The sequence below is a fragment of the Danio rerio genome, chromosome 19 (assembly GCF_049306965.1).
Source record: "Danio rerio strain Tuebingen ecotype United States chromosome 19, GRCz12tu, whole genome shotgun sequence".
In the NCBI taxonomy this organism is placed as follows: domain Eukaryota; kingdom Metazoa; phylum Chordata; class Actinopteri; order Cypriniformes; family Danionidae; genus Danio; species Danio rerio.
In genome coordinates, this window is record NC_133194.1 from 17,222,621 (window position 1) to 17,247,467 (window position 24,847).

At 36.1% G+C, this 24,847-nt stretch overlaps 1 protein-coding gene and 1 non-coding gene across 8 annotated transcripts; both read left to right on the forward strand.

The window, feature by feature from the left end:
- gmeb1 (glucocorticoid modulatory element binding protein 1) lies at positions 1-24,549 on the forward strand. Of its 7 annotated transcripts, XM_073930994.1 has the most exons (12): positions 1,450-1,537; positions 5,010-5,140; positions 5,320-5,401; positions 7,153-7,304; positions 7,412-7,461; positions 13,590-13,711; positions 13,791-13,894; positions 15,460-15,608; positions 19,137-19,259; positions 19,398-19,535; positions 20,751-20,873; positions 22,625-24,549. In XM_073930994.1, the coding sequence occupies exons 4-12, from the start codon at positions 7,174-7,176 to the stop codon at positions 23,437-23,439; spliced, it is 1,755 nt and encodes a 584-aa protein (XP_073787095.1). In that variant the 5' UTR covers positions 1,450-1,537; positions 5,010-5,140; positions 5,320-5,401; positions 7,153-7,173; the 3' UTR covers positions 23,440-24,549. The 7 variants fall into 7 exon arrangements, with proteins under 7 accessions (NP_001188372.1, XP_021323796.1, XP_005159599.1 ...); NM_001201443.1 differs by lacking the exons at positions 1,450-1,537; positions 5,010-5,140; positions 5,320-5,401 and adding exons at positions 1-11; positions 1,233-1,257 and having other exon boundaries at positions 22,625-23,464; XM_073930993.1 differs by lacking the exon at positions 5,010-5,140 and having other exon boundaries at positions 1,450-1,705.
- Positions 5,740-5,873, forward strand: LOC137488581 (U11 spliceosomal RNA). The gene has a single exon (XR_011007658.1). It is a non-coding gene; the product is annotated as a U11 spliceosomal RNA (small nuclear RNA).
- Positions 24,550-24,847: the final 298 nt, after the last annotated feature.

Sequence of the window (24,847 nt, forward strand, 5' to 3'; positions counted from 1 at the left end):
ATAAGTTGGCGGTTCATTTCGCTGTAGCGACCCCAAATTAATGAAGGGACTAAGCCGAAAAGAAAATGAATGAATAAATTATATTTATTAAAGATTATTCAGGGCCGTAGCCAGGAGGGGTTGGGTGATTCGAAAGATCCACCTCCCACTGACAAAGGTCCAGAATTTGTCTTATACAATTGAGCCAATACCATGGAATCATACTTGTGAAAATACTCAATTGCAGAAGTGAAACTAGTGAAATCCTCTGTTGGCTGTCGCTTTAGTATGACTCTAGCTAATTAGTTTTGGCCAATGCAAACAATTATTTTTTAATATCCAATATCCAGCTGTGTAGGAAAACATACAACATACATGTTTTAACAGATTTCTAAAACAACACACAAACGCACGCACACACACACACACACACACACACACACACACACACACACACACACACACACACACATATATATATATATATATATATATATATATATATATATATATATATATATATATATATATATGATGTTATCAACTTGTTTTTAAAAAAATAGAATATAAATATCCTTATTCTAAATCTTTAGGAAATGTTTTAGTTACATAAAAAGTATGGTATGATGACAATTAATCAAGCAAAAAAAACTTTGTTAAAATGTCACTATAAACGCAGTATTTAAAACCCATAGAAAATAAGGCGAATAACTGCAAAAAAAGTCTAGTTTTTTAGAAAAAAAAAAAAAAAAAACTTCCCTTCCACCAGTCTGGCTACTGGCCTGTTGAATAGATATTTATGTATAACTTCTGTCAAAAGTTTAAACAGAGTTTGATTATGTACTTATTTGAACTCCAAAACGTACTCCTAAAACGTATAATTATTGTTTTTACGTCAATTGCTTACCTGGCTATGGAATTAATATATTAAAATGACAATATATGTCATTAGTGTACTAAAAAATAAATAAATACAAATCCAGTAGGACTTGTAGCCTACTCGACAAGATGCAAGGGGCATTTAACAGGTCAATTACGTTAAAGCTGAAACGTAAAGTTTTTTTTTTAGATTGACCCATCCCAGTAATTAAAGATGACACTGATACTTAAGTGATTGTCGTTTATATTATAACGAAAAGTCCTGTGTGCACTGTAAACTCTCTCATGGCTTCAACTGGAACAGGGACGAGCTTGAGCAGGAAGTGTAGCTCAACAAACTGCGCATGTTCACTCAAAGCTTCTCGCTATGTAAGGATGACACCGACCGCGATCTAAACGGTAAGGCCAATCCAGCGCTTTTTAATCTATCAATTGTGATGGTTAAACACAACCACGCAGTGGAGAACTTCGTCCGTACGTCGACTAGAAGTGTTCGCGGCTCAGGTGGCAGCGGCAGCCCCCTCGAATGGCGGAGGAGCGTCTCGTCGTTTGTGTGTGTGCGTCCCGCCGCACGGGAGACGTCATGAGAACAGAACACCGCGGCGCGACGCCAGCGCGTCATTTAGATACAGTCCGCCCGTACGGCCGAGGAACGCATCGTGAATTAGCCGCGCTTGAGGTGTTTGTGAATGTGATGTTTGTTTGTAAACACACATTCACCCACAAACAAATAAACTTATATGAAGCGGAGGGTTAGCATAGCACGTTAGCATCACGAACAGCAGACGACTGAATGAAATGGCGCAACATGAAAAGCTAATATGCTAACTGAATTAGCAACCGAAGGGTACTTGTAAACACTTGTACAAAAGTGCAGTCGCTTAGAAACATTCACCATGGTAACCAGCATAGCTTCAGATTATTGAAACAGTTATTTGTACAGATGATCTATAAGAATAAAACGCATTAAATCTCTTTCAAACTGTTTAACAAAGTTATTTCATTCACAGTGTAATTTGACGAGACGGGTGGTTGACATTTCAGTTTCTAGCATTTTAGCGGAGTCTGTTGTAATCGTGGTAAATTTGTTATTACCGTGGCAAATGTCATGGTGTGGTGATGTAATATAACGTTAGCAATAACGGTACAAGGACACATCATGATGCTGTACTATTTTCATTAAAGTGGTATTTACTTAAACGTATTCAAAACATGCAGTATTAACAGTGTTCACGATCACGAGTTCAAAGTCTGTCATTATACGTATTTTTTTTTTCTTAACGTTTTGATCTGTGTAATGTAAAGCTGTGATTTAACCTGTGCATTAGCAAGGCAGTTGCTTTTACAATCTAACTTTAAATTAAAACTTACATAGATAAATATTTGATCAACTGACCGTATGTTAAATGCCCCTGCTGAAACGGAAACCATCACAGAAGTTCTACTTTTTTGTTTAATGGTTTCAATTGGAATGAATTTATATTTTTAATGGAAATATTATTTGTCCTTTGCGTCTCTGCTGTTTTGCTTTCAATTGGTTGCATGTTAAAACCAATACATTATAATCAAAATTAGAATACATTTACTGGTTAAATGTTATGCTTTACTGGTATTTTTAATGGAAACCATTGGAATGTTTTAAAACCTTTTATTTTTTTATTGATTTTTTTTTAACAGCAGCCAAAACCCTTTTGTATGAGGAACTACTTTTTTTCCACCATTCATTCACATCTGCAGCTGACGTCAGAACAGCAGAAACCGTTGCTACTTCACCAGCATCACATTAGAGCTAGTGTTTGAATGATTCCCTAGTGTCTAACCTGGTCAGATTACACAATTTATTTTGTCTGTTACGAAAGTCACTATGTCAGATTATACGATTTTTTTTTCTTGATATAATAGTGACTTGTCGTGCGTAGCAAATGTGCCAGACTACACGTTCCTTCACGATCAGTCATCCTGTGACGTCTACGACAAGTGTTATTTCATAAAAGCAGTCACATTGCTAAAACAATATTTATTATCTCATTTTCAATCTGTTTGTTTTTTTAAATCTTATTTTAATCTTAATAAACACTGATGCTTGCAAACAACTAATAACTAGGCTACATTATTTAAGGGCGCTGATTAGGATAGGATCACACTTATTATTATTTTTTTACAGGGTCGTAGCCGGTGCCTAAAATAGATGCAGATATACATACATACTAGGGATGCTCATTTCGGTTAATTTTGCTAAGCGACAACCGCCGCTCATTAATCGGTTATTAACGGTTAACTGATCAGATTACTATTAATTTTATATTAAACAAATTGACGTGTTTATTTTGTGTCTGACACATTAAATATTGCATAAAATACTGATTTATTTATATATGCTAGCATATTAATAATAGAACAATACAACAGCATTTTCACGCACCTGCAGTGTTTAGCACAGAAGAACAGAATAAGCTAAATAAAATGAATAAAATAAATAGGACTGCCCTAAATTATTTTCCACTTAACTTATTAATTTATATTACAAATCGAAAACACTGACTGATTATTTTTAATATCCGGCATAGGCTGTTTTTTTCCAATCATATTTTTGTCTTCCGTCAAATAAGATAGCAGACTTCTTCAAATTGCTCGCTCCACGGAAAATATGCATTTATTTAATGCCCCGCTTTTATTATTATAATCACAAAACCTTTTTACATTTTTAATAGAAATCATTATTTTAAAGATTATGTCTTGACGTGGTTTCCTTTCTCTCCATCGCGGCTCAAGTGCGCGCGCTGCGTGATGAAAAGACAGCAACAAGCGCGCATATGTTGACTTTTTGTCAACAGTTTTGTTGTTTAAATATGATATTGCATTAATGTGCATATATGCTTTATAAGCTGTAAAATAAAAGGTAAAGCCTATTTGTTACGTTTATGATGCAGATTCAGGTCAACATTAGCACTTTTTTTGGCATCAACACGTCTGTTTCAAACAGCAATATTCTTCTTCCATTTTGCTTCTTTGACAAATGTGTCTGTAGGCACGGGTTATACGTTATCGTCCCGCAAGTTAAGTATGTCTTGCAGTTGAACAAGTGGCTGACCACAGCTAACTTGCTTTTTTCATTCCGAAAACGCGAGGCACACCTGCCTTTATATGTTGACAAGGAAAAAAGAAGAGAAGAAGCGCGCTCCTCTTATGAAACGACTGAATCAGCTGGGTATCGCTTGTGCAAAAGTGTTGCTGTATATGTTGATAAAATTGTAATATTAAATAATATTATGATATTCAAGATTTGTACATTCATACAGCTCAGGATAACCTAAAACAGCGATTAGACCTTCAGAGCGGCAATAATGCATCCTGAAGTAAAGCGAAACGGCTATAAACTCCAGCACGATAGAGTGATTATATGCAGAGTCATACTTTATCTATAAATAAAGTATAACTATAGAAACTGTGTTCATCTTAACTGAAAGCTTCTGCGTGTTTGCTGACCTCACGCATCGCATCGCGCACCTGTCAGTCAGTCAGTCAGTCAGCACGTAACCCCAAAGAATTAAACAATAGCGCACAGCACTATACGGTTACAAAAAAGTTTGCGCTGTTATAATCCACTTACCTTTTAATACGTTTTGATGCGATTATAATCCGCTATTAAAAACAACAACAACAATAACTGAATGTTTTGAATGGGTATGTAGCCGTGGCGGGATGCATTTTGTTCCCCGCCATGGAAGAATGAATGTAGCAGAAACCAAGCTCTTTAAAAGTTCTCTGTAGTTGTCTTGACAACACAAACTGCTGCTCTGGGATGAGCCGCGTGCAAAGGCGCATTCAATCGGCCCCTTATGCAGCCAAACTGAAAATATATAAAATAATAATTTTAATCGTTTAACTGCTAGCATTAATCGGTCACAAACGCACCCTTTCGGTTAACGGTTAATCAATTATTTTGAGCATCCCTAATACATACATACATACATATATATATAAATTCCACAAACTGGAATTTGTTCAGTAAAAGTGTTTCCATTGCAGTTTATGCGCATCTTTTGTTTTCGAATTTAAAGATCATCCTTCTCAGTTATGCACATTTTATCATGCATATTTTCAAAAGTTAGGTGAATCATGACGTTTCCATCAATCATTTTCATGCGCAGATCCAAAATGAGCATTAAAATAGGTGGGTGGAAAAGCAAGGCTAAGGCAAGAAGTACTACTTCGTCTTTAAAAAAGGGGAGGAGACCGACAGAAACTCAGAGTCAAGAGAATAAAACCTGCTCTTGACCAGGTTAGGTTCACAGAGCAAGTTACCATGGTAACTGACTCTGGGTCAAACTTACCTCTCATTCAGAAACAGGCTTGACTTAACCTGCTTTCTCGAGTTCGATAAACCTGCCATTTTGAAACGGAAAACCCAGAGTTTTCACTTAACCTTGTTTCTGAATTTGGCCCCATGTTGTCCAACAGCAGCAATATTTTTCAAACAGTAGAGTGTCCTCTGCTTGCCACTGTATGTGGGTGGAGTAATACACAAGAGTGAAGAGGCCCGGTGAGTGCTGTTATTTGCAGAATATCACACGGCCATCAGCCAATTAGATTCAAGAAACAGACAGAACTGTTGTATAAATATTATATATATATATATATATATATATATATATATATATATATATATATTAGGGTATCCATATTAAAAATGCAATCAATGTGCATTTATTTAGTTTTGCAAACTTTTATGTGCTCCTGCAATTGGTCTGACACTGGCCTGATCAACCTGCTACAGTACTACTGTTTTGGATAATCTGTTGTCCATTGTTGTCATTGATATACCATTGTTGAGGTAACTTGACACATTCAGTGGGCCTTAGTTGTACAGTGTGAAAGGTTAAAAAGAGCATCTGCTGTGAATAGCGTAGCTGCGGAAGGGATTCTTTGACACAGTTGCGGAATCGCTATCAAGAGACAAGATGCACAATTTTTATAATCTGAGGCTACCAATGATCTGTTATCTTGGTGCCTCAATATATTACTGTTACTAAAGACATAGAATTTATATAAAAAATGTCAATAGCTGAAATTATCTGTTTGTGAAGTTTCAAAGGTATAATCACATTATACAGTTTATATGACTCATATTTTTTTTAAATTTTCTATGTAGAAAATATTTGCAAAGATTTTATTTAAAATAAATTGTTATTTTAAGTAAATTTTATTGTTGATGTTTAACAAACATTTACATTCTTTTTTTTCTTATTATTACTATTATTAAGCATTATTATTAAATTGTTTTAAAAGCGTGGGATAAATAATGTTTTTTTTTTTACTGATGATTAATGTATTAAAGGAATAAATATTGTAAATAGGTAATTGTAATATTTCTAAAAAAAATGTTCATCATTACACAATGTATTCTAATTTGTAATAGACATTTAATATATTCTATATTTTAATATAATATATTCTATAATTTAAAATATAATTTAGTATTTATATTATTCATTGATGAAATACTTTGCTGCTTAATATTTGTTATGAAAAAACAGTATACAGTACATTATTACAATCAAGCAACTTGTTACAAGTATTTGTATTAAAAAAAATAATCAAAGAATCCTCAAAAAAATGTAACAGTATGCAGAACGGTTTTCAATATTGACTTTAGTAAAATCATTATTAATAACTTATTAACAATAATAATCAAGCACCAAATCTAAATATTAGAATGATTTTTGCCAGCAGGTGTCATTGCAGACCAAAGTTATGGCTTTTGAAAAATCATATTTGTGATCACCAACCTTGGTGAGGTGAATATAATAGAATAAATCACAAACCTAATATAAAATTCATTTGTTCATTCATTTATTTTCTTTTTGGATTAGTCCTTTTATTAATTAGGGGTTGTCACAGCGGAATAACCCGCCAACTTATCCAGCATATGTTTTACACAGCAGATGTCCTTCCAGCCGCAACCCATCACTGGGAAACATAGATAAAATATGTAACAATATTTCACACTAGTGTATACAGTATATTAGTAATACACAACATTACGTTTTGAGGTAGAATAAATGTATAATTGGTAAGCATAAGGGTCTTTTTTCAAATACATCATCTTTTTTTTTTTGTTACTTTTCCCAGTGTTGGGTTGTGGCTGCGTAAAACCTATGCTGGAAAAGTTGGTGGTTCATTCTGCTGTGGCGACCCCAGATTTATAAAGAGACAAAGCTAAAAAGAAAGTGATTGAATGATATTTTTGTACTTGTGAATACGGCATATTGACCAGGAATGTCATGCATTCAGTGTTGAAGGGGAGTGCAGGCTATGGCTGAGGCAGAAGTCACTGTGACCGTGGAGGACATGGTGGTGATGAAGAGCTCTGAGGAAGAGGATGTAGAGCCTGACAACCAAAGCAAGACTCAAATGATCCTCCAGCTGCAGCCAATGACAGCAGGGTAAGTTTGAACAAAAATGATCCATCCGAAAAGGACTAAAACTGTAATGCCTTCAAAATGTAATGGGTATAGTTTGATGCTAAAGATGGATCTTTCATTGTTTTTAGGCTTGGAGATGAAAGCAATGAGACGGATGCTGCAGTTGTGGCAGTGGAAGGTAAACTTTCATAGTTTAACTTTAAGACTTAATTACAATTAAGTTATTCTTGCTTTATGACAGCAGCATAGAAGAACTGTATGTTCTCCATAGAAACAACTCACTTTTTCACCAAACGTTTAGGACCATGCAGTGAGTTAATAATAATAATAATAATAATAATAATAAATAATAATAATAATATTAATAAGGAGAAGAAGAAGAAGAAATAGCAATTGACCCTTCGCTAAGCCTCACCCTCCTTAGTTACTGTTGCTACGCCTCTCAAGCTTGGTGAGGTGAAATCTAAAAATAATGTAATAATATTACATAAAAACAAATTAAACTGAAATTCCTCTTTTTTTTTTAACCATAAAGCCTTATAGATTAATTGTTGTGCAATGAACTAGCGTTACTAACGATGAGGAAACACGCATGGACAGTGATTTTACATAATTCATTTATAGAAAGAACAGCTAGAAAGGTGAAACTGATGGATTTGTGCCAAATATTAGCATCATTGACCCATAACAATGTGCAGTAACTATAACTGACAGTATGCTTGTGTGCTCTTTATACAATTGCTATTCTAATTTGCAGTTAAGTGGAAGAAATAAATAAATAAATTGAAATGCAAATTAAAATATAACTAGCAGAAGTGAAAAAGTAGATTTTCCTTACCAGCAAATATTAATCAGACACCAAACTACTATGGCGAGGGCTTAAATGGAGCAGTGCTCATAATATCGAGTGAAAAAAAAAGACAGCTGGGAAACATAACCTGCTTTTAGGGCTGGACGATATGGGCAAAATATCATATCCCGGTATTTTAGGAGAAATGATGGTATACAATATATATCTGGTATTTTCCCTTAAATGGTCACCTGAGAATTAAAGCCTTCATTAAAACAGTATTAAACAGTTTTTGTGAGTAAAATATAATTCAAACACAGAGGTTTCCCTCCGTGTTTACAAATAAGCAACTGCGAAAAAAAAATGACAGCTGCACAAAATCTTTGATAAATAAATCAATACAGGTATAGGTTTTTCTCCTGCTTAAAACTGTTGTGTATAAAAATGAATTGAGCACAATAATAACCAGTGCTCATATCAAAGATATCTAAAGAGAAGTCTTATGCTCCATGTAAAAAATCCTACGCTTTTCCTTTTGTTTTGACTAAACTTGTTTTTACTAAATATTAAATAAGGAGATGAAAACTAATAGACTATAGATATGAGAGATAACAAAATAGTTTCAGAGTACTGTGATGAAATGCTGGTTAAGCATATAAATGTAAACAGTCATTATAACAGAGCAGAACACAGAGCTAAATGTGTTATAAAGTAAATGTAAAGAAAAGACCGTCGTGTAATAAATACTGAACTTATAATCAGTCAATGTGAGATGTTTCACTTTCGAAATGCGGTATAAATGCGTTCCATTTGGCTATAAATTTATTTTTTACATATTCAGGTGCTGCTTGTCAGTTTGACAAGGATTCTATGTTTGTATTTGCTGTCAATTGCGGAAGAAATAATCGATAAAATATTTCTAATAAACTGTTGTGAAAGTTGCAGGCACTGTGTGACGTGCGTGCACACAAGGGGGAGTCAGATTTGTCTGAGGAGTCAGATAGATTTCTCACCACACTGGCAATGCATACTCCTCCATTTCGCGTCAGTGATGGGTCATTCTTGAACGATTCCTTCATTTTAAACAAATCTTTTCTATGACTCAGGGAGTGAATTATTAATTTGCACATGTGCACATTTGTGCAAGTGGAGCTCGTGTGCTACCTTGGAGTTCCCGCAGAATGCGCACGTGTGGCCTTAGACCATATTGATATGAACGATATTGGATAATACCACATCGCGTTAGGGAATCATGTCGAAATATACCTAGAACTGGATATACCCTCCAGCCCTACCTGCTTTGTATTTTTGTAGGAAACACAGTTTAGATCTTTTTAGGGTAAGAGGTGTGTGAGTTATTGGGGTGTATGACTATGTCAGGAATATCAAAACCAACTCCGCTCCTTTAGCGCCCCTCACAGAGCTTGATCTATGCTGGCATTTCTCCTGTTGGCTTTTTGGTTTTAAAAAAGGGAAAAATTCCACCACCCTGTCCAAACATTTAGGATACCAGGTGTCAAATTTGCACAATCCATATGCACAACGCTTTGGCCTGTTTCCCTTGCTTGAAAGCTTGACAGAGCTCCTGCGAGTAGCTACGGTTGCTAAGCTACGATTAGTGGGTGGCGGTTTTTGGGTGTGGCTTAGCGAAGGGTCAATTGAATTGATTAAATCAACACTTCAGTGTTCGTGTATTTAAAGGGCCATGAAACCCCCTCGTTTCAGCAGGGTGTTTTCACACCTATACTTTCGAAAAAGTCAGAAAAGTGGGCGTGTCCAGCTCTGTTTAGGGGGGAGTGTCGGAGGAAGAAAAGAGGCATGGTGTGGGAGTGTCTATTTGGGCGCTCTGAATTTCAGAGTCAAAACACACACCCAACAGGGGACAAAGTGACTGTGTTTACATGGACATCTATAGTCGAATTATTTGCCAAATTATTAAATGGTGGACTTTAACTGCAGTTTGGCTCTTTCATTCAGGGAATTCATTCATGTCCCTCGTGACAAACGAGATATTTGATTCGAGGAACTGCTCTAAGCGTGTATTTTTTATGCAATGTTTGATACCGCACAGCGAATGAGAGAAAAAAAAACTCAGCATTTCCCGGAAACTTAGATGCACTCGGCAGGTAGCGTCAGAAAGTGTGTTATTCTGGTCACAAAATGCGGTAAAAATCCTACACGAGGTTATATTTTGGTTGTAATGGTAAAATGTTTACACTCGGTGCAATAGTTTGTTGGATACGAACAAACTGAATAAACAAAGAGCACTGGTCGCTCACTTACCAAATCTGTAGAGACAGGACAATCCACAGCAACTAGAGCCGCATCTTTATTAAGAGGAGACTACAAGCGAATCCGGATCTTAGCGTTTGCAGATGAGAACAGCTCTCAGGTAAACAATGTACAATGTGCCTCCTTATTAGACACGTAAGTTATTGTTGTCGCGCGTCGCGTACACTGTTAATCCATACGTGACTCCAGCTGAGCTCTCACAGAGAGAAAATGAAAACAAAACTTAACTGCAGCAAACTATAAAAGCAACACTTCACGCTTGTTTTGCCAATACAACGTGGCGTCTCTGTCGTCTAAACACTGTGACAGTAATGAATATTAATGAAGTTGCACAATAGAGCGCACTGATTGGTTTGAACCAAGCTTTACTCATGCATTAATGCATCACACTGTAAGACTTAATAAGACACACTCTGGCACAGACGTCCAGTCTGCAAGCTTGAATACAGGCTATTATGTCATGGCCGTGACGCAGCTTCAAAAATTTGTTTCAAACCGGAAGTACGAATTTGCTTAAAATAACGCAAAAGCAACCAATTTACACTTTTTAGTGAAATATAGGTGTCCTAATAGTGTTTTTAGCAGTGTGGGACACAAATACGACTATCAACAGCTCACAAAATGTGTTTTGGTGTTTCATGACCCTTTTAGAGCCCCTATTAAGGGTTTTTAAAAATAACCTTTTATGCAGTGTGTAACACATCTCTAAATTTAGTGAAATATCCAGCTAAGGCTTAAATCTAAAACAGTGCTGTTTAAAACTATTAATTCATCTATAAAAGAGTCAACTCAGAGTGGTTAAAATGAATTGTCTCGGTAACGAGTCTTTAGCCGTGTCACCGTGACATTGATAGAAAACTCAAGCAGACCCAGGAAAATTGAAACCCCCAGACCTGCTGTGCTCTGAAGTTTGAGGGAAAGTTAGTGTTATTTTCCCAACGATTGGTCTGTGAAGAGTCAGTGGTTACAGTTTAATTTTGGCAAAATACCTCAGCATTATAGCCCCAGCCTTGTGCTGTGTTCCCATCATTGGTTTCTTAGGAATCTACATGCTTACGATGGAGCATTCGTTGGCTGTTTTTAAAGGAAGGATCAGAAAAGACTTTTGATGTATGGGACTTTGTCAGAGCTTGACAGGAACTTTATCAGTAGACAGTTCATGGATCAGTTTTTTCCTCCAGTTCACAAGTGTAAGTTAGTGCGATTTAAAAAATGTTTGCCTCCTTGTTTTTCTTAAACTTGCAAATGATGTATTTAATTGTTTTGTTGTTTTTGTGCTCTACGCGGCTTGTACTGTATCTGGTTAATGGTTTATACTCTCATATTGTGTCCAAAACCACGTTGAAAATGTGACGCGTGCCGATTTGTTTACACATTTAAATGCGTTTGTGAGCTCGCGTTCCACTGCTGTTTGTTATTGGTATGACCACCATCAGCTTTTCCTATGCACATATTTCCTAGGTGAAATATTGTTAATACTGAATCTGTGTCATGGTTAGGAATAGAGCATATGCTGGTGTTAAACTTACTTCAATGCACTCCTGCATTGGGCTCACACATACACTAGCATCGCGCTAAGGAGGGGTTTGGGAACAAAAAAAAAAATCGCTGAACAAATCAAATGGGAGTCAGGATAATTAGAGTCTTTGAGATAATATTACCTTTTTAATGCATAATAGGGGCTCTTTAAACTTATACATCTATTTAATCTTTTTATGTGCTATATATTAAAGAATACATGCAACTTTTTAAATCATGACCTGATTTTTTAAACCACCACTAGTATAGAGCATGACAACTTTAACCTTAACATAAAGACTTTCCTTATCCATGCAGTGTTCTCACCTTTTTAACCTATTGTTTGCATCCCTGGTTCTAAAAAACATTGTCATTATTCTCATCATAATTAATAGACAGTAGGGCTGCTCGATTTTGGGAAAAATCATAATCACGATTATTTTGGTCATTATTGTAATCACGATTATTCCAAACGATTTTAGTTAAAGTCAAAATTATTAGCACTCCTGAAATTTTTTTTAAATAAATATTTCCCAAATGATGTTTAACAGAGCAAGGAATTTTAACAGTATTTGCTGTAATGTTTTTCTTCTGGTGAAAGGCTTATTTGTTTTGTTTTGGGTAGAATAAAAGCAAATTTAAATATTTTGAAACCTCTTTTAAGGTCAATATTATTAGCCCCTTTAGGCAATATATATTTTTGATTGTCTGCAGAAGAGACTACTGTTATATAATGACTTGCCTAATTACCCTAATTAAGCTTTTGAATCACACTTTGAATTTGAATGTTTGTATTTAAAAAATATATACTAAAATATTATGAGCTGTCATTATAGCAAAGATAAAATAAATCGGTTATTAGAAATGAATGATTAAAACTATTATGTTTAGAAATCTTCTTTCCATTAAACAGAAATTGGGGGAAAAAGGTTGCTAATATTCAGGAGGGCTAATAATTCTGACTTCAACTGCATATATTATTTTCCTCCCTGCAAAGGAAAGAGAAATAAATACAATAGAATAAAAATATGAAACAAACTGTGCTTTTAGCATCTTCACCGTAAGAAAAACACTTTAGCTACAAAAGTCTTCAGTCAAGAGCAAAGAGGGATTTTCTCATTGTTTTATTAATCATGATAAAACAGGCGGCAGCTGTGCTCTGTCACTTTAATGGTTTCGCTTTCACGTGTCTTTTGATCCTCAACTCGATTGTTTATTACAAAATGAGGGTTAATATAAATAATCACTAAACACCTCGTTTTGACACCTATTTGAACATTAAAGCGTTCATGTTAATGACTTTAGATGTGTGTGCTCTCTGCTCGTCACAATGTGCGAATGAGACCAAGTGCAGACCGTATGCCTCTGACTGTCTGCGTGCCGCACACACATAAGCATGCGGTCTTTCGCACTTTTAAGAGCAACAAGTGAGGACAACTGGACAGGGGGCGGTAAATAATGAAATAATCGTTTATCTCGATTAATGGTTTTTCATAATCGTTAGAAGCCATAATCGAAATCGGATTTTCGATTAATTGCACAGCCCTAATAAACAGTAATTTTCCTGTAGTTTCCCTGCAAATACACCTGAGCTGTGCAAACGCTCTGTCTGCCTGCTGAAATGTATCAGCTCTCTCCATGCAGCGGATTACACTTCAGTATTTCCACAATAAACTCTTGTTGACATGCGTGTGTGTTATGTTCAGATGAGGTTTCTGCTGAAGGAGAGGATTTGGAGCTTGGTTATCCCATTACATGCGGCGAGAGTAAAGCCATCCTTCTGTTCAAGAAGTTTGTCTGCCCAGGAATCAATGTCAGATGTGTAAAGGTTGGTGTCGTGCAGACTTTTAATACCAGAGTTAACTGCTGGCAATGTGTTTAATCTGACATTCTCTGTTTTTCTACAGTATGAGGATCAGCTGATAAGTCCAAAGCAGTTTGTGCACATGTCTGGTAAAGCCACCTTGAAAGACTGGAAGCGAGCGATCCGGATGGGTGGAGTGATGCTCAGGTGCGCTTAGCTATTTTATGCCATATTGTACATTTTGTGTTATTTTTTTCTTCCTCAGAAATTAGTGTTTTTTTTTTTTTTTTGGTTTGAAATGTAATTTTGATGACCATATCCATGAAAATAGCAGAGTTGGAGATTTGCTCTGTTGGTTTCAATATTCAATCCCATTATTCAATTTAAAAGAAAAAGAAAAGTCTTCGCAAAGTTACACTGTGAAACATAAAACAATTTGCTCAGAAATGTGCCAAGAAAATGCTTCAAATCAAATTGAAAAGCCCTTGTTAAATTAAACTTTAGTCCAATCTCCCCTAGCCTGAGCCTTAGGCCCTGTCCACACAAAAAAGGTTTTTCGTTCATTCATTTCTTTTTCTTCAGCTTAGTCCCTTATTTATGAGGGGTTGCCACAGCGGAGTGAAGCACCAACTGTTCCAGCATATGTTTAACCAGCGGATGCCCTTTCAGCTGCAACCCATCACTGGGAAACACCCATACACTCTCACATTCACAGACGCACTTACACACTAAAGCTAAGTTCACATGGGGCTTTAGCGTCAACGCTTGACAGAGGGTGTGTCTGCAGTTTGGGATCACGCGATCTTCATAGCAGCCTCAGGCAATGAAATTAGTCAGCAATCGGCTACTGTCTGAGCTGGTGTATTTGCATATAGCGATCTGATTTGCTGACGCTTTCATCAGCGATTAAAAAGTTGAGAAAGTCCCAACTTCTGCAGCGAGAAATGTCATTGAAACTGCGCTGATGAACCCACAATGCAGTTCGGCAACGCGTGACGTCACCCATTCAAAGTGAATGGGAAGCCTTGAAGCTGAATGGATTGAATTTTAGCAGCTGATGACGCGATGCCCTAAAATAAACATTTTAAGCACAGCACTTTGATTGTAGGCTTTACCGGTGTTATCATATGCATCAAATGATAAAAATTGTATTCATTTTTTTTCTTTCATTACTCATCGATTCCTCCGTGTACCACTGGATGTAAGCCCCCTTACCACTAGTGGTACACGTAATACAGTTTGAGAACCACTGCTCTAGGTAGTAAACAAAAAGTGCATCAGCTTATGTGTGATTTCGCAGCCGCAAATACGTCATTACATTTAGATAGATAAGACATTTTTGGGTGAATTATACCTTTAAATAGTGTGTGATGTTTAACACCATTTGGAGGTGTTCATGTTGCTGAACAACGTATATAAAACAATGTGAAGACTTGTGTGATTGCCTTTATGCTTCTGCCAAACTTGAAAATATAATTGGTTGATTCGTAGAGATGCTGGATTAAGATCGTGTGGGGGTTGAATTAAGATCCCAATCTCTTTTCGATTATTCGTGCAGCCCTACGCTTTACTGTTATTACAAATTCTCTTAACATCAGCCTGAATCTTTCATATTTTTGGGGTGAAGTTTTGAGTTCAAACTCGTTTGTTACAGTAGATCAAGGAACTCACTGCTTTGACCTTTTTGGGGGTTTTGAGTGGAAAGCAAATGTTTTAAAAATTTGCTGAGTATTGAGTCATAACCTCAAAAGCTGTATTTTTGTGTTATGTAGAAAGATGATGGACTCGGGTCAGCTAGATTTTTATCAGCACAGCACTCTCTGCACCAATACCTGCCGCAGCACCAAGTTTGACCTGCTGATCAACAACACACGCTTCCCACCGGACGGCAGCGGCCTCAACACACCCATTACAGCTGCAGGTTAGAACACAGGCACTAATGTAGGCTTTTCACTTTGTGTGGGAATTGTGTCATAGACATAAATGTTTGCAACAAGTATTTTCTAGGCCTAAACCCAACCGTCACAGAAAGCTTAAATTAAGAACAAAAACAAAAATCAATGTATCAATCAAACATAATTCATGAAAGATTATCCAGGGCACTTTTTAGAAATAGGTCAAATACATTTTGCTTTCTGCATCTAATTAAATGTACAAAAGTGATTTGTATACATAGAAAGCACATACACACAAGTAAAGTGCCTTTAATGTTTATAATAACGTCTGGTAACTAAATAACATTCAATGTCCATTCAGTTTAACAGATATGTTTTATCTAAAAATCTGTACCATGTTTATCTAAAAATCGAAAACTGTGCTTAAAACATTTAAATAGAGTGCGTAACAATTTATTTAGGAAGTATTTAAGGGAAATGTTTAAAAGGTTGTTTCTGGAGGAGATTTAGAAAATTCATCATTGATCAAATTGAAACAGCTTTTATATATTTTTATCAGTGTTTTTGTGATTTGTGTGTATATATTTTTTTGTACAATGAATGATGAAGAGACATGTATCATTATTGAAAAATATATATTGAATATTTAGTACAAGTGTTGCGATGAATATAGCCAATGCTGCTGAAATGGCATTAAAGCCAATAAGTGATCTAAGAACATTTTATAATCTTTTTAATGATTAATCATATATAAAAGCATCTTATGGACAGTTGGATAAAACCTATGTAAATAAGTATAAATATTCTAAATGACTTAATATTGTGGAGCTTTGTTGTAATGTTTAAATATAATATTTGTGTCTTCTAATGAATCCAGGGGTCCGTTCTTCATACGTGGATTGCTCAATTAGCTTGACTTGGTTTTTGACAACTTGACATGATCCAGGATAGTTTTGTTTATCAAAACTCATTCGAAAGTTGTTGTCATAGCAACAGTTCTGGTTGCTCAAACCTACTCGGGAGCAGGCTTGTAATTCTGACTTGACTTCAACTATATATATATATATATATATATATATATATATATATTAGTGCTGTCAATCGATAAAAAAAAAATTTACTAATTAATCGCACCTTTTTAAAAAAATTATCACGATTAATTGCGATAAATCACATTTAAAATACTGAAACTTGTAATTTTGGCTATTTAAATGTAAAATTCATGTAAATGCAAGACAAAAATATTTAAATTCAAAATATTATTGTTTAACAGAATTTTTCACAGATTTCTTCATGTAAACAACACACCCACAATAAACCATCAAGATACTGGCTTGACAGCCTTATTTATTACAGAAATTAAAACACAGGCATGTTAATGACATTTAAATTTCAAAACAATCAATGCCAATAAAGAAAACATTGATTTCCATGTTGGATTCTAAGTGGACTGCAAAAAAATTTCAAAATACAGGAATTGCAGATATGGAAAATGAAAAATTATAATAATAAACTATAGAATACAAACTGTTGCACTCATTGTAAAGTTTTATTGCTGTGAGTTGAGAACATTAATTATAGAGTAGAAACAATTTTGCTTAATCCTCCTTTACATTCATCCAGTTGCTAGGAGTATCCCGCAAGTGCACAGAGACTCCCAAATGCCCGCAAATGAATGGAAGTTTCTTGCAAACCGGTCGTTAAATATATTGCCCACCCCTATCGCCCCTACTCAAATACATCGCTCACTCCATCCCTGACACCCCTCAACAGGCCTGACACAGACACACACACAGACAGACACACACAATGCGCTGCAGACGTTTTGGCCCCAACGGCCTTCCATACTGGAGCGACTCCCCTCAGATTCAACACGCATGATCACGTTCATCAAATTTGCTTAAACTATTACTGCAAATTTGCCTAAAGTATTACTGTATTTCACAAGGATTCTGACACAACAACGCGAAGCATACGCTTTCGTTGCGTTTAATGAGGAAACACGCTAAACTTGGAGGGCGCATGCTGAAAGGCAGAGTAATGCCCTGACTTTGACAGCTCGCGACTTCACCAGACGTTCTGAGTACATTTACATAAGACACCAATACTCCGATTTTAATATGATTGAGATAATACTCTTATTAAAATTCTACCGTGTAGCCTTAAAAGGAACCTTACCTTAAAGGAACACCGAGTCACGAAATGCGGAGGATTTTCTTTCTGTTCGCCATGCGGTATCAACTTACAACAGAAGTCGAAAGTTAAAAATGAAACACCCGAGATTGCATGAAACTCTGGATAACCTGTGATGCAACTAATTGTTTTATACTGGAACTTGCCTTCAAAAAGTGCTTCCTTGGTCTTATCCACATTTATTGCATGCTGAACACACGTCCACCACAACAGAAATTGAAAAAAAACCTGAACTGCGTTAATTGCGTTAATTTTTTTTTAACGCATTAATTATTTGAAATTCATCGCATGCGTTAACGCGTTAATTTTGACAGCGGTAATATATATATATATATATATATATATATATATATATATATATATATATATATATAAGGTATGCAATCTGCACTCCAAAATAAAAGTACAAAGACTGTCACGAGGTTCTTCTTAAGAGATTCAAAGAGAAAAATATTAATATGCATCTTTTAGACACAAACGCATATTTTTCATGGTACCAGCTTTAGTACCACCTGTGTATAATACTGGACATGCAAAACATTTTACTGTTTTTTTTAAAGGAATAATAATTTATCCAGTCATGCACATTTTGACAGCTAATATGACAGTGATTTGAAGCTTCGCAAAAGTTGCAGACACCATTACCAATATCAAAATGCTTTTTTGGATGCAAAATTTATTTAAACTGCCAGTTATTTCTTACACTGATTAAGAAACTTTAATAGGCCTAGGCAATAATATAGAAAATCCACTCTAAATGTAAAACTAAATAAATCGCTAAATACTCCTGACACATGAAAGTGTAAAGCCTGCAGCCCACAACAAAGGTGGAAAGTTATTGTGTATCATATTTAACAACTTAATTATTACGAATTTTATGTAAGCTGCTCATATGGGTAATTGAATATTTATCAGATGGTGTCATTACGCTGCTGCACTGTCAGCCAATCGTTACATTGTGGATCGTGATTTCGAAGATCGATAGATTTGTCCTTCACAACACACGCAGTGATCTCTGATCAGTTCATCCAGACATTTTAATCTGATTTGCAAACTTGTTTAAAGAACCAAATTAGCCAGAGATCAGTTATCAAGATTAAAAGATCCAAGATCGGTCAAATCATCTTGGCTCATTAGAGCAAGGTACGAAGAATGGATCCCTGTTCTGAATAACCTTGACAACATTTTTTTTTTGTTACATAAAGTATTATTACTATGGACATTTTATTGGTTGTCTTCCATCAAACATGGTAAAATGTACAATATTTGTTGTTTTGAAAACAAAATCTAATTAAGCAAAATAAATTCCAAATCTTACATCATTTTAATCCACCAATGCACAGAGTATGTGTTTCCTGCAGGCCATGTCACTGTGGGTAATGGTGGTCAAGCGGCCACAGTAGAGGAAAAGAAAGAAGACGTGATCGGTGCAGTGGAGTGGAGCCCAGATACCTCAGACAAAAGAGACACATCTGAAATCTCAGGTAAATGCAGCAAATAAAATATTCAGAAAGTTCTGTGGTCAGTTCTGTCCATCTAATCTCACTCATGGCTGCCATACATTAATGATGACGGGATTTGTAGATGTAATAAATATAGTACTGTATGTGTGACCCCTATAGAGGAGACGCTGAGTTTCTGGAGGGGTATCGCTGAGGTGGGGCTGATGGGGGAGGTGGTGTCTAATATTCGCTCAGAGCTGTTGGGTCTGCTGAGAGGAGTTCAGCTACGCACAGATCAGAGCTCTCTACAGGATGCAGGTCAGTATGTTAAAGTATGATCCATGCCATGCTGAACTTGACAAATGCTGTGTTCAAATCCTCCTGTAAAGGTCATAGTTGGTAAGTTGTAATAATGATATTGATGAAATTAAATTCACGATTAACTGGTCAATAAACAATGTGCATCAGTACGTTTTTGTTTCTGTTTTTATTCAGTTTGTAATTTATGTTCTGCATTCAGAATAATTTTTTAAATATTTGCTTAAAAATACAATGAAGAAAAAAAATATAACTTTTATATATATAATTATTTGTATTTTTTACAAATTTATATTTTCCGCAATTATTTGTAGTATTGTTTATTTTTATCTTAAAGGGATTGTTCTTCCAAATAATCATGAAATCAAAACTAACCATATGATTTTGTTTGCTCACATTGCTAGTTTTGTGGTAAACAATTCATCTGTGCATGTCATACAGATAAAAAGTGTTTGCCCTTCTTATCTTTAATTGAAATCTGAAAAATCTGACAACAGAAATGGTGTGAAGGTGTCTGTTAGGTTGGCTCTCCCCAAACCCTTTACCTGATCTTTCTGAATGAAAGGCCCACTTTACTAAATTCGTTCAGCTCGCAGTAGAAAAAAAACAATCCATGCTCACTGCATTTAATATTCTTGAACTGATTTTCAAATTTTAAGTAGATAAAATATATTTTGAAGAAAGTGGGAACTGTTGACTTCTGTAGTATTTGTTTTTGAAAGGATGTGTGTTTTACTATAGATGTCAGTGGTTACAGGTTTTCCTCTTTCCTCAAAACATATATTTTTGAAGTGAAAGGTGAGGAAATAAAGACATTTGTGAACGTTTCCTTTAATAGTATAACCAAAAATTAAAATTCAGTGTTCTGTGGGTTTAAGATAAGGATTAGTGAAAAACAAGTGTAATGTATTATTAAACCAAATTCCTGACCTTGGATGCTTTTTTGCTGTGCATAATTGAGTGTTCATGAAACTATTAACACTGCACTCAAAAAAAGCACGTTATACTATGCATTTAATTCTGTGACAGCAGAGCTAAAAGAATAAAAAAATGCCATCTAAAAGTTATTGTTGGTGGTCAGTTTATGCGTAAATATATCCTATGAACCTATTTTTCCACATTTCACATGAAGTGGCTGGTCCAAATCCTCTATCCAACTGTATGGGAAGACTCAAGTAATGGCAATATATATATATATATGTGGTCTGTTTTCAGAGATTGCAGTACTGAGCAACTTGGCACAGGTTTTTAACCTGTTGGACTCCATCAAGCAAATTCTAAATGTTCGACGACAAATGACGGACCCAGAGCAGACGCAAGTCCTCAGAACACTGACAAGTGAGTGAAGAGACCAAAGAAAAATATCAGACATTAATCAGGACTTTTGTTGCAGCATGCTAAATTAGCGGACATAAGCTTTGTCCTAAATGGCACACTATACACTATGCACTCGTGCACTATGTACTTATGCACTTACACACTCAACAGCATAGTATATGTATGTAGTTTCATCCCAAATGGAACACAAATGTTCTTTTACCAAGTGGAAATTCAACCTGTTTCCCTGATGACATGTGACGGTTGCCAAATTAGTGAAATAAATGAACAAAGTACCAATAAATATTACCGCATTCTTCACTGGGAGGCGGTATAATCACTCTCATAGGAGATTTTCGCTTTAACAGTCCAAAATAGATAAAGTTATCCATTTGTGCGTGCAATACCCTTCCGCTACGTGAGCAAAACTGCGGTTGTTGAGTGCATGAAGTGTCCATCATTCCACACTTCATTTTACCGGCTGAATGAGTGCATCATCAGGGTAATTAAACTGTACTTTATTATTTTTAGAGTTTTCAGTGTAAACGCACTACTTACACGCTCATACTTTATATTAAGTGGCCTTAACTAATATGTACTTACACAAGAATTAATGTACTTAATTACATTAATGTACTTAATTAATGTAAGGAATTACTGTGTACTTGTGCTTGATTAAATACATGTATGTAATTACATCTGTAATTACCTTTTGTAATTACATTTGTAATACACTGTTGACCATCCCTTACACCTTAACCTACCGTTAACCTACCCATGCCACCAAACCTGTCCATAACCCAACCTCTAAGTTATTTCAACTCAAAAGCACCACAAGTGTTCTCAAATACATTATAAACACAGTAAGTACATTGTATTTATTTTTTTGCTATAAGTACATAGTAGTTAGGGACACTTAATAAAAAGTGTGACCACTTACACTATTTAAACTACAAAATGGCATAGAATAGTGCGTAGGTATGCGATTTAAAACACACCAAATTTGAGGTGAACCATTAATCTGTGATTGGAATAAAAAATGTCTTCATTACATTTCATCAAAATCTGAAAATGTTTTGCGCTTGAATGACATTCCATTTGTAGCAAGTGATAATGAGGAGTGCTAAAATAAAACTTCAGCCTCTATTCAATATTCAATTACCACTGAAATTGTCGTCGGTAGAAAATTCTGGTTCAGACAGACTTTAATAATAAAAAAAAAAACTTTTTGCGAAAAACATTTTTGATTCCCAGACCCATTAGAAAAACCTGCCTATGGTGACATTTCTACAAAGGATACTACATTAATTCTTGTCCCATTTGAAATGACTAGTAAGTGTAAAGCATGTTCATATATATTCAAACACGATAAAAATACTGCTACCTGAGCACGCCACATAGCAAGTTCAGTGCAGTACCAGTATAGCCACAGAGTAAATTTACCAAGTCCAAAAATTCATATATGTCAGCACTTGGGCTGCTCGATTATGGGAATTTTTCGATTATTTTGGTCTTAATTATAATAACGATTATTCAATTGTTTTGAGAAGGACACAAGGAATTTTGTCCACAAACAGAGGAAACCGGTGCATTCGCTCGCTCGTGCACAGCCCTAGACAGCACTGATATTGACAAAAGCCATTGTATATAAAAGTCATATAGTCATTGTGCCTAAAGGAGCACTAGTTAAGTCACTTATACATACTGTCCCTCAGGATGTATTGTTTTTTAATTCTTTAATAACAACAGTGTATGTTGTGTTTTATTTTTAGCATTGGAACAGCAGTTAGAAGAACAAAAGATGCAGCAGTCCCTCAGCTGGTCATCTCAGTCACAGGCCCTCAGCAGTCTGGTTCTCCCCTCCACCCCTCCAGCCAAGCGTGCTCCCAAACGCCCCCGTCTCCAGCGTCCCGCCTCCACCACAGTACTCAGCACATCCATAGCTCAGCCTCTCACCCTCCAGCCACAGCAATTCACTGTATTCTCTCCCATCACCCTTTCTTCCATCGGCCAGTCATTCGCAGTGGCCAACCTCAGTCCGCCATCCAACACTGTAACCCTACACGCTCTACCCGCAGGCTCTCAGCTCTTCACACGAATCGCCGGAGGCTCTGATGGAAAAACTGAAGCAATCACACTCCATCCCGCGTCTGGGCTTACGCTGCTGGGAGCCACAGCCATGCAGGACCCCTCACAACTCGGGACAGTCGTAAGTCCGGTTGAGCTCGTCCAATTGACGCAGAAAGCGACTAATGCTGGTGTAACCCAAGACGGTCAGGTGGTCACAGGTACGGTAGTCATGCAAGAGGGCGTCGTCAGGGTTGTGCAAGAAGACGAAAATCAGGAAAACGCCACCCTGATCGAGATCGACCCAGCAACCGCTGACCAAAGTGTGAGTGTAATGGAACTGCAGCTTGAGGGCGATGAAGCGGCGGGTGCTGCGACCGTTGTGGAAGGAGGCGAGGAAGTGGTGCAGGGAGAAATGGAGGAGACAGGGGAGATACAGCTGGATGCCAATGGCCAGTTTCACAATTTGCCCATTGTAGTGGTGGAGGAAGATGAACAGGACGTTGGTAAAGCCAAATGAGACGACGGCACGCTCACACAAACCGTCCTCAGAGACTGACAGACCAAATCAGATAGGGACGGCCATTGTGTTGCCCTAGGTGGAGTGTGCGTGTGTGTGTCTCATTTTTTTCATTACTCATTTCCTGCACAGCTACGCTCAGCTCTTCAAGCCTGATGTGTCTCGTATTTGTAAGCGCAAGTTCAGTATTCCTTTTTTAACAAGCGAAAGCAACAATTAGTGATGTTTTGTTGGAACACATTCAGTATTTGCTTTTGTTTTCGAGTGTGGAAGAATAGGCACTTATTTTTTTAATTATCCCTTTGTTTTGGTGCCAAACAGTCACACTGTAGCTATGGCCAAATTTACAGTTCGTGAATGCGTGATCAGAAACCCTCAGAGTTAGACTGATGCTTCAAACACTCCCATAATGTTCTCTATGTATTTTCTGACATCAGGGCACTAATGTTGATGATATTTTTAGCACTGTGGTTTTCAAGTCTGGTTCTGTGGACTCACAGCACCACTTTAACTGACAGACCATGTTCAAATCATGTCGTTTTCTGCTAATGATATGATGATAAAAACGCAGTGTGAGCCCCCAGAATCAGAGTTGAGAATTGAGCTGTTATCACACATAATGAAATGTGTGTTTAGAATATTTGTGAGTGGATCCTTGCGTGTCCTTCACTAAAAATAACACAGATCTTCCTTTCCCTTGGTAGAACGCGGGATTTGTGCATTTCAACGTCTGTTACAGTTTTGTTTTGAACAATTGCAAGAAAACACTTGATTTGGAGGTATATAAATACAAAGTTGTTAATTTTAAAAAAGAAGTTAATTTATTACAAGTAGTTATTTTTGATTGTTTACTCAACCTCATGTCATTCTGAACTCACAGAGCTTCTGTGGACCACAAATGGAGATGTTTAGCAGAATTTTCACACTTATGCAGTTTGCTGAAGAAATTATTTTGCTGCTTGTTTGAATTAATTAAAATGAATTAATGCCACAATTCTTGAATATTTTCCACAACTTTAATTTATTATCTTCTGTCAATTTAAACGGCAGGTTATTTTATTGATTTGTATTGTGTAACTTTTAATTAAAATTTAGTTTTAGATAAGATTCGACGAGGGACGATTAAGTGTTGTTTGTTTGTTGTTTGAGATGAGCGTTAGTGTTTTATGTGTTGTTATGTGAAAATGTAGATGACGACATTCCCACCAGTCAGGACCACTGTTGGGTTTAGTTACAGAGTAACTAGTTACTGTAATTCAATTAGTTTCTGCAGAAAAAAAGTTAAGTAAGGGATTATGTTCTTGTTATGATTATGATCATGTTATGTAAATTAATTACTTGCCTTAAATACTGTACATAAATTCGAGAGTTCTGTATAAATCAATTCAGAAAAGAAAATTGTTTTTTT

Coding starts and splice junctions, on each gene's coding strand:
- gmeb1 (XM_021468121.3), top strand. CDS start 7,174: ATGGCTGAGGCAGAAGTCACTGTGACCGTGGAGGACATGGTGGTGATG. Junction 13,895..15,459: donor ATGGGTGGAGTGATGCTCAG/GTGCGCTTAGCT, acceptor TGTGTTATGTAG/AAAGATGATGGACTCGGGTC. Junction 19,536..20,750: donor GAGCTCTCTACAGGATGCAG/GTCAGTATGTTA, acceptor GTCTGTTTTCAG/AGATTGCAGTACTGAGCAAC.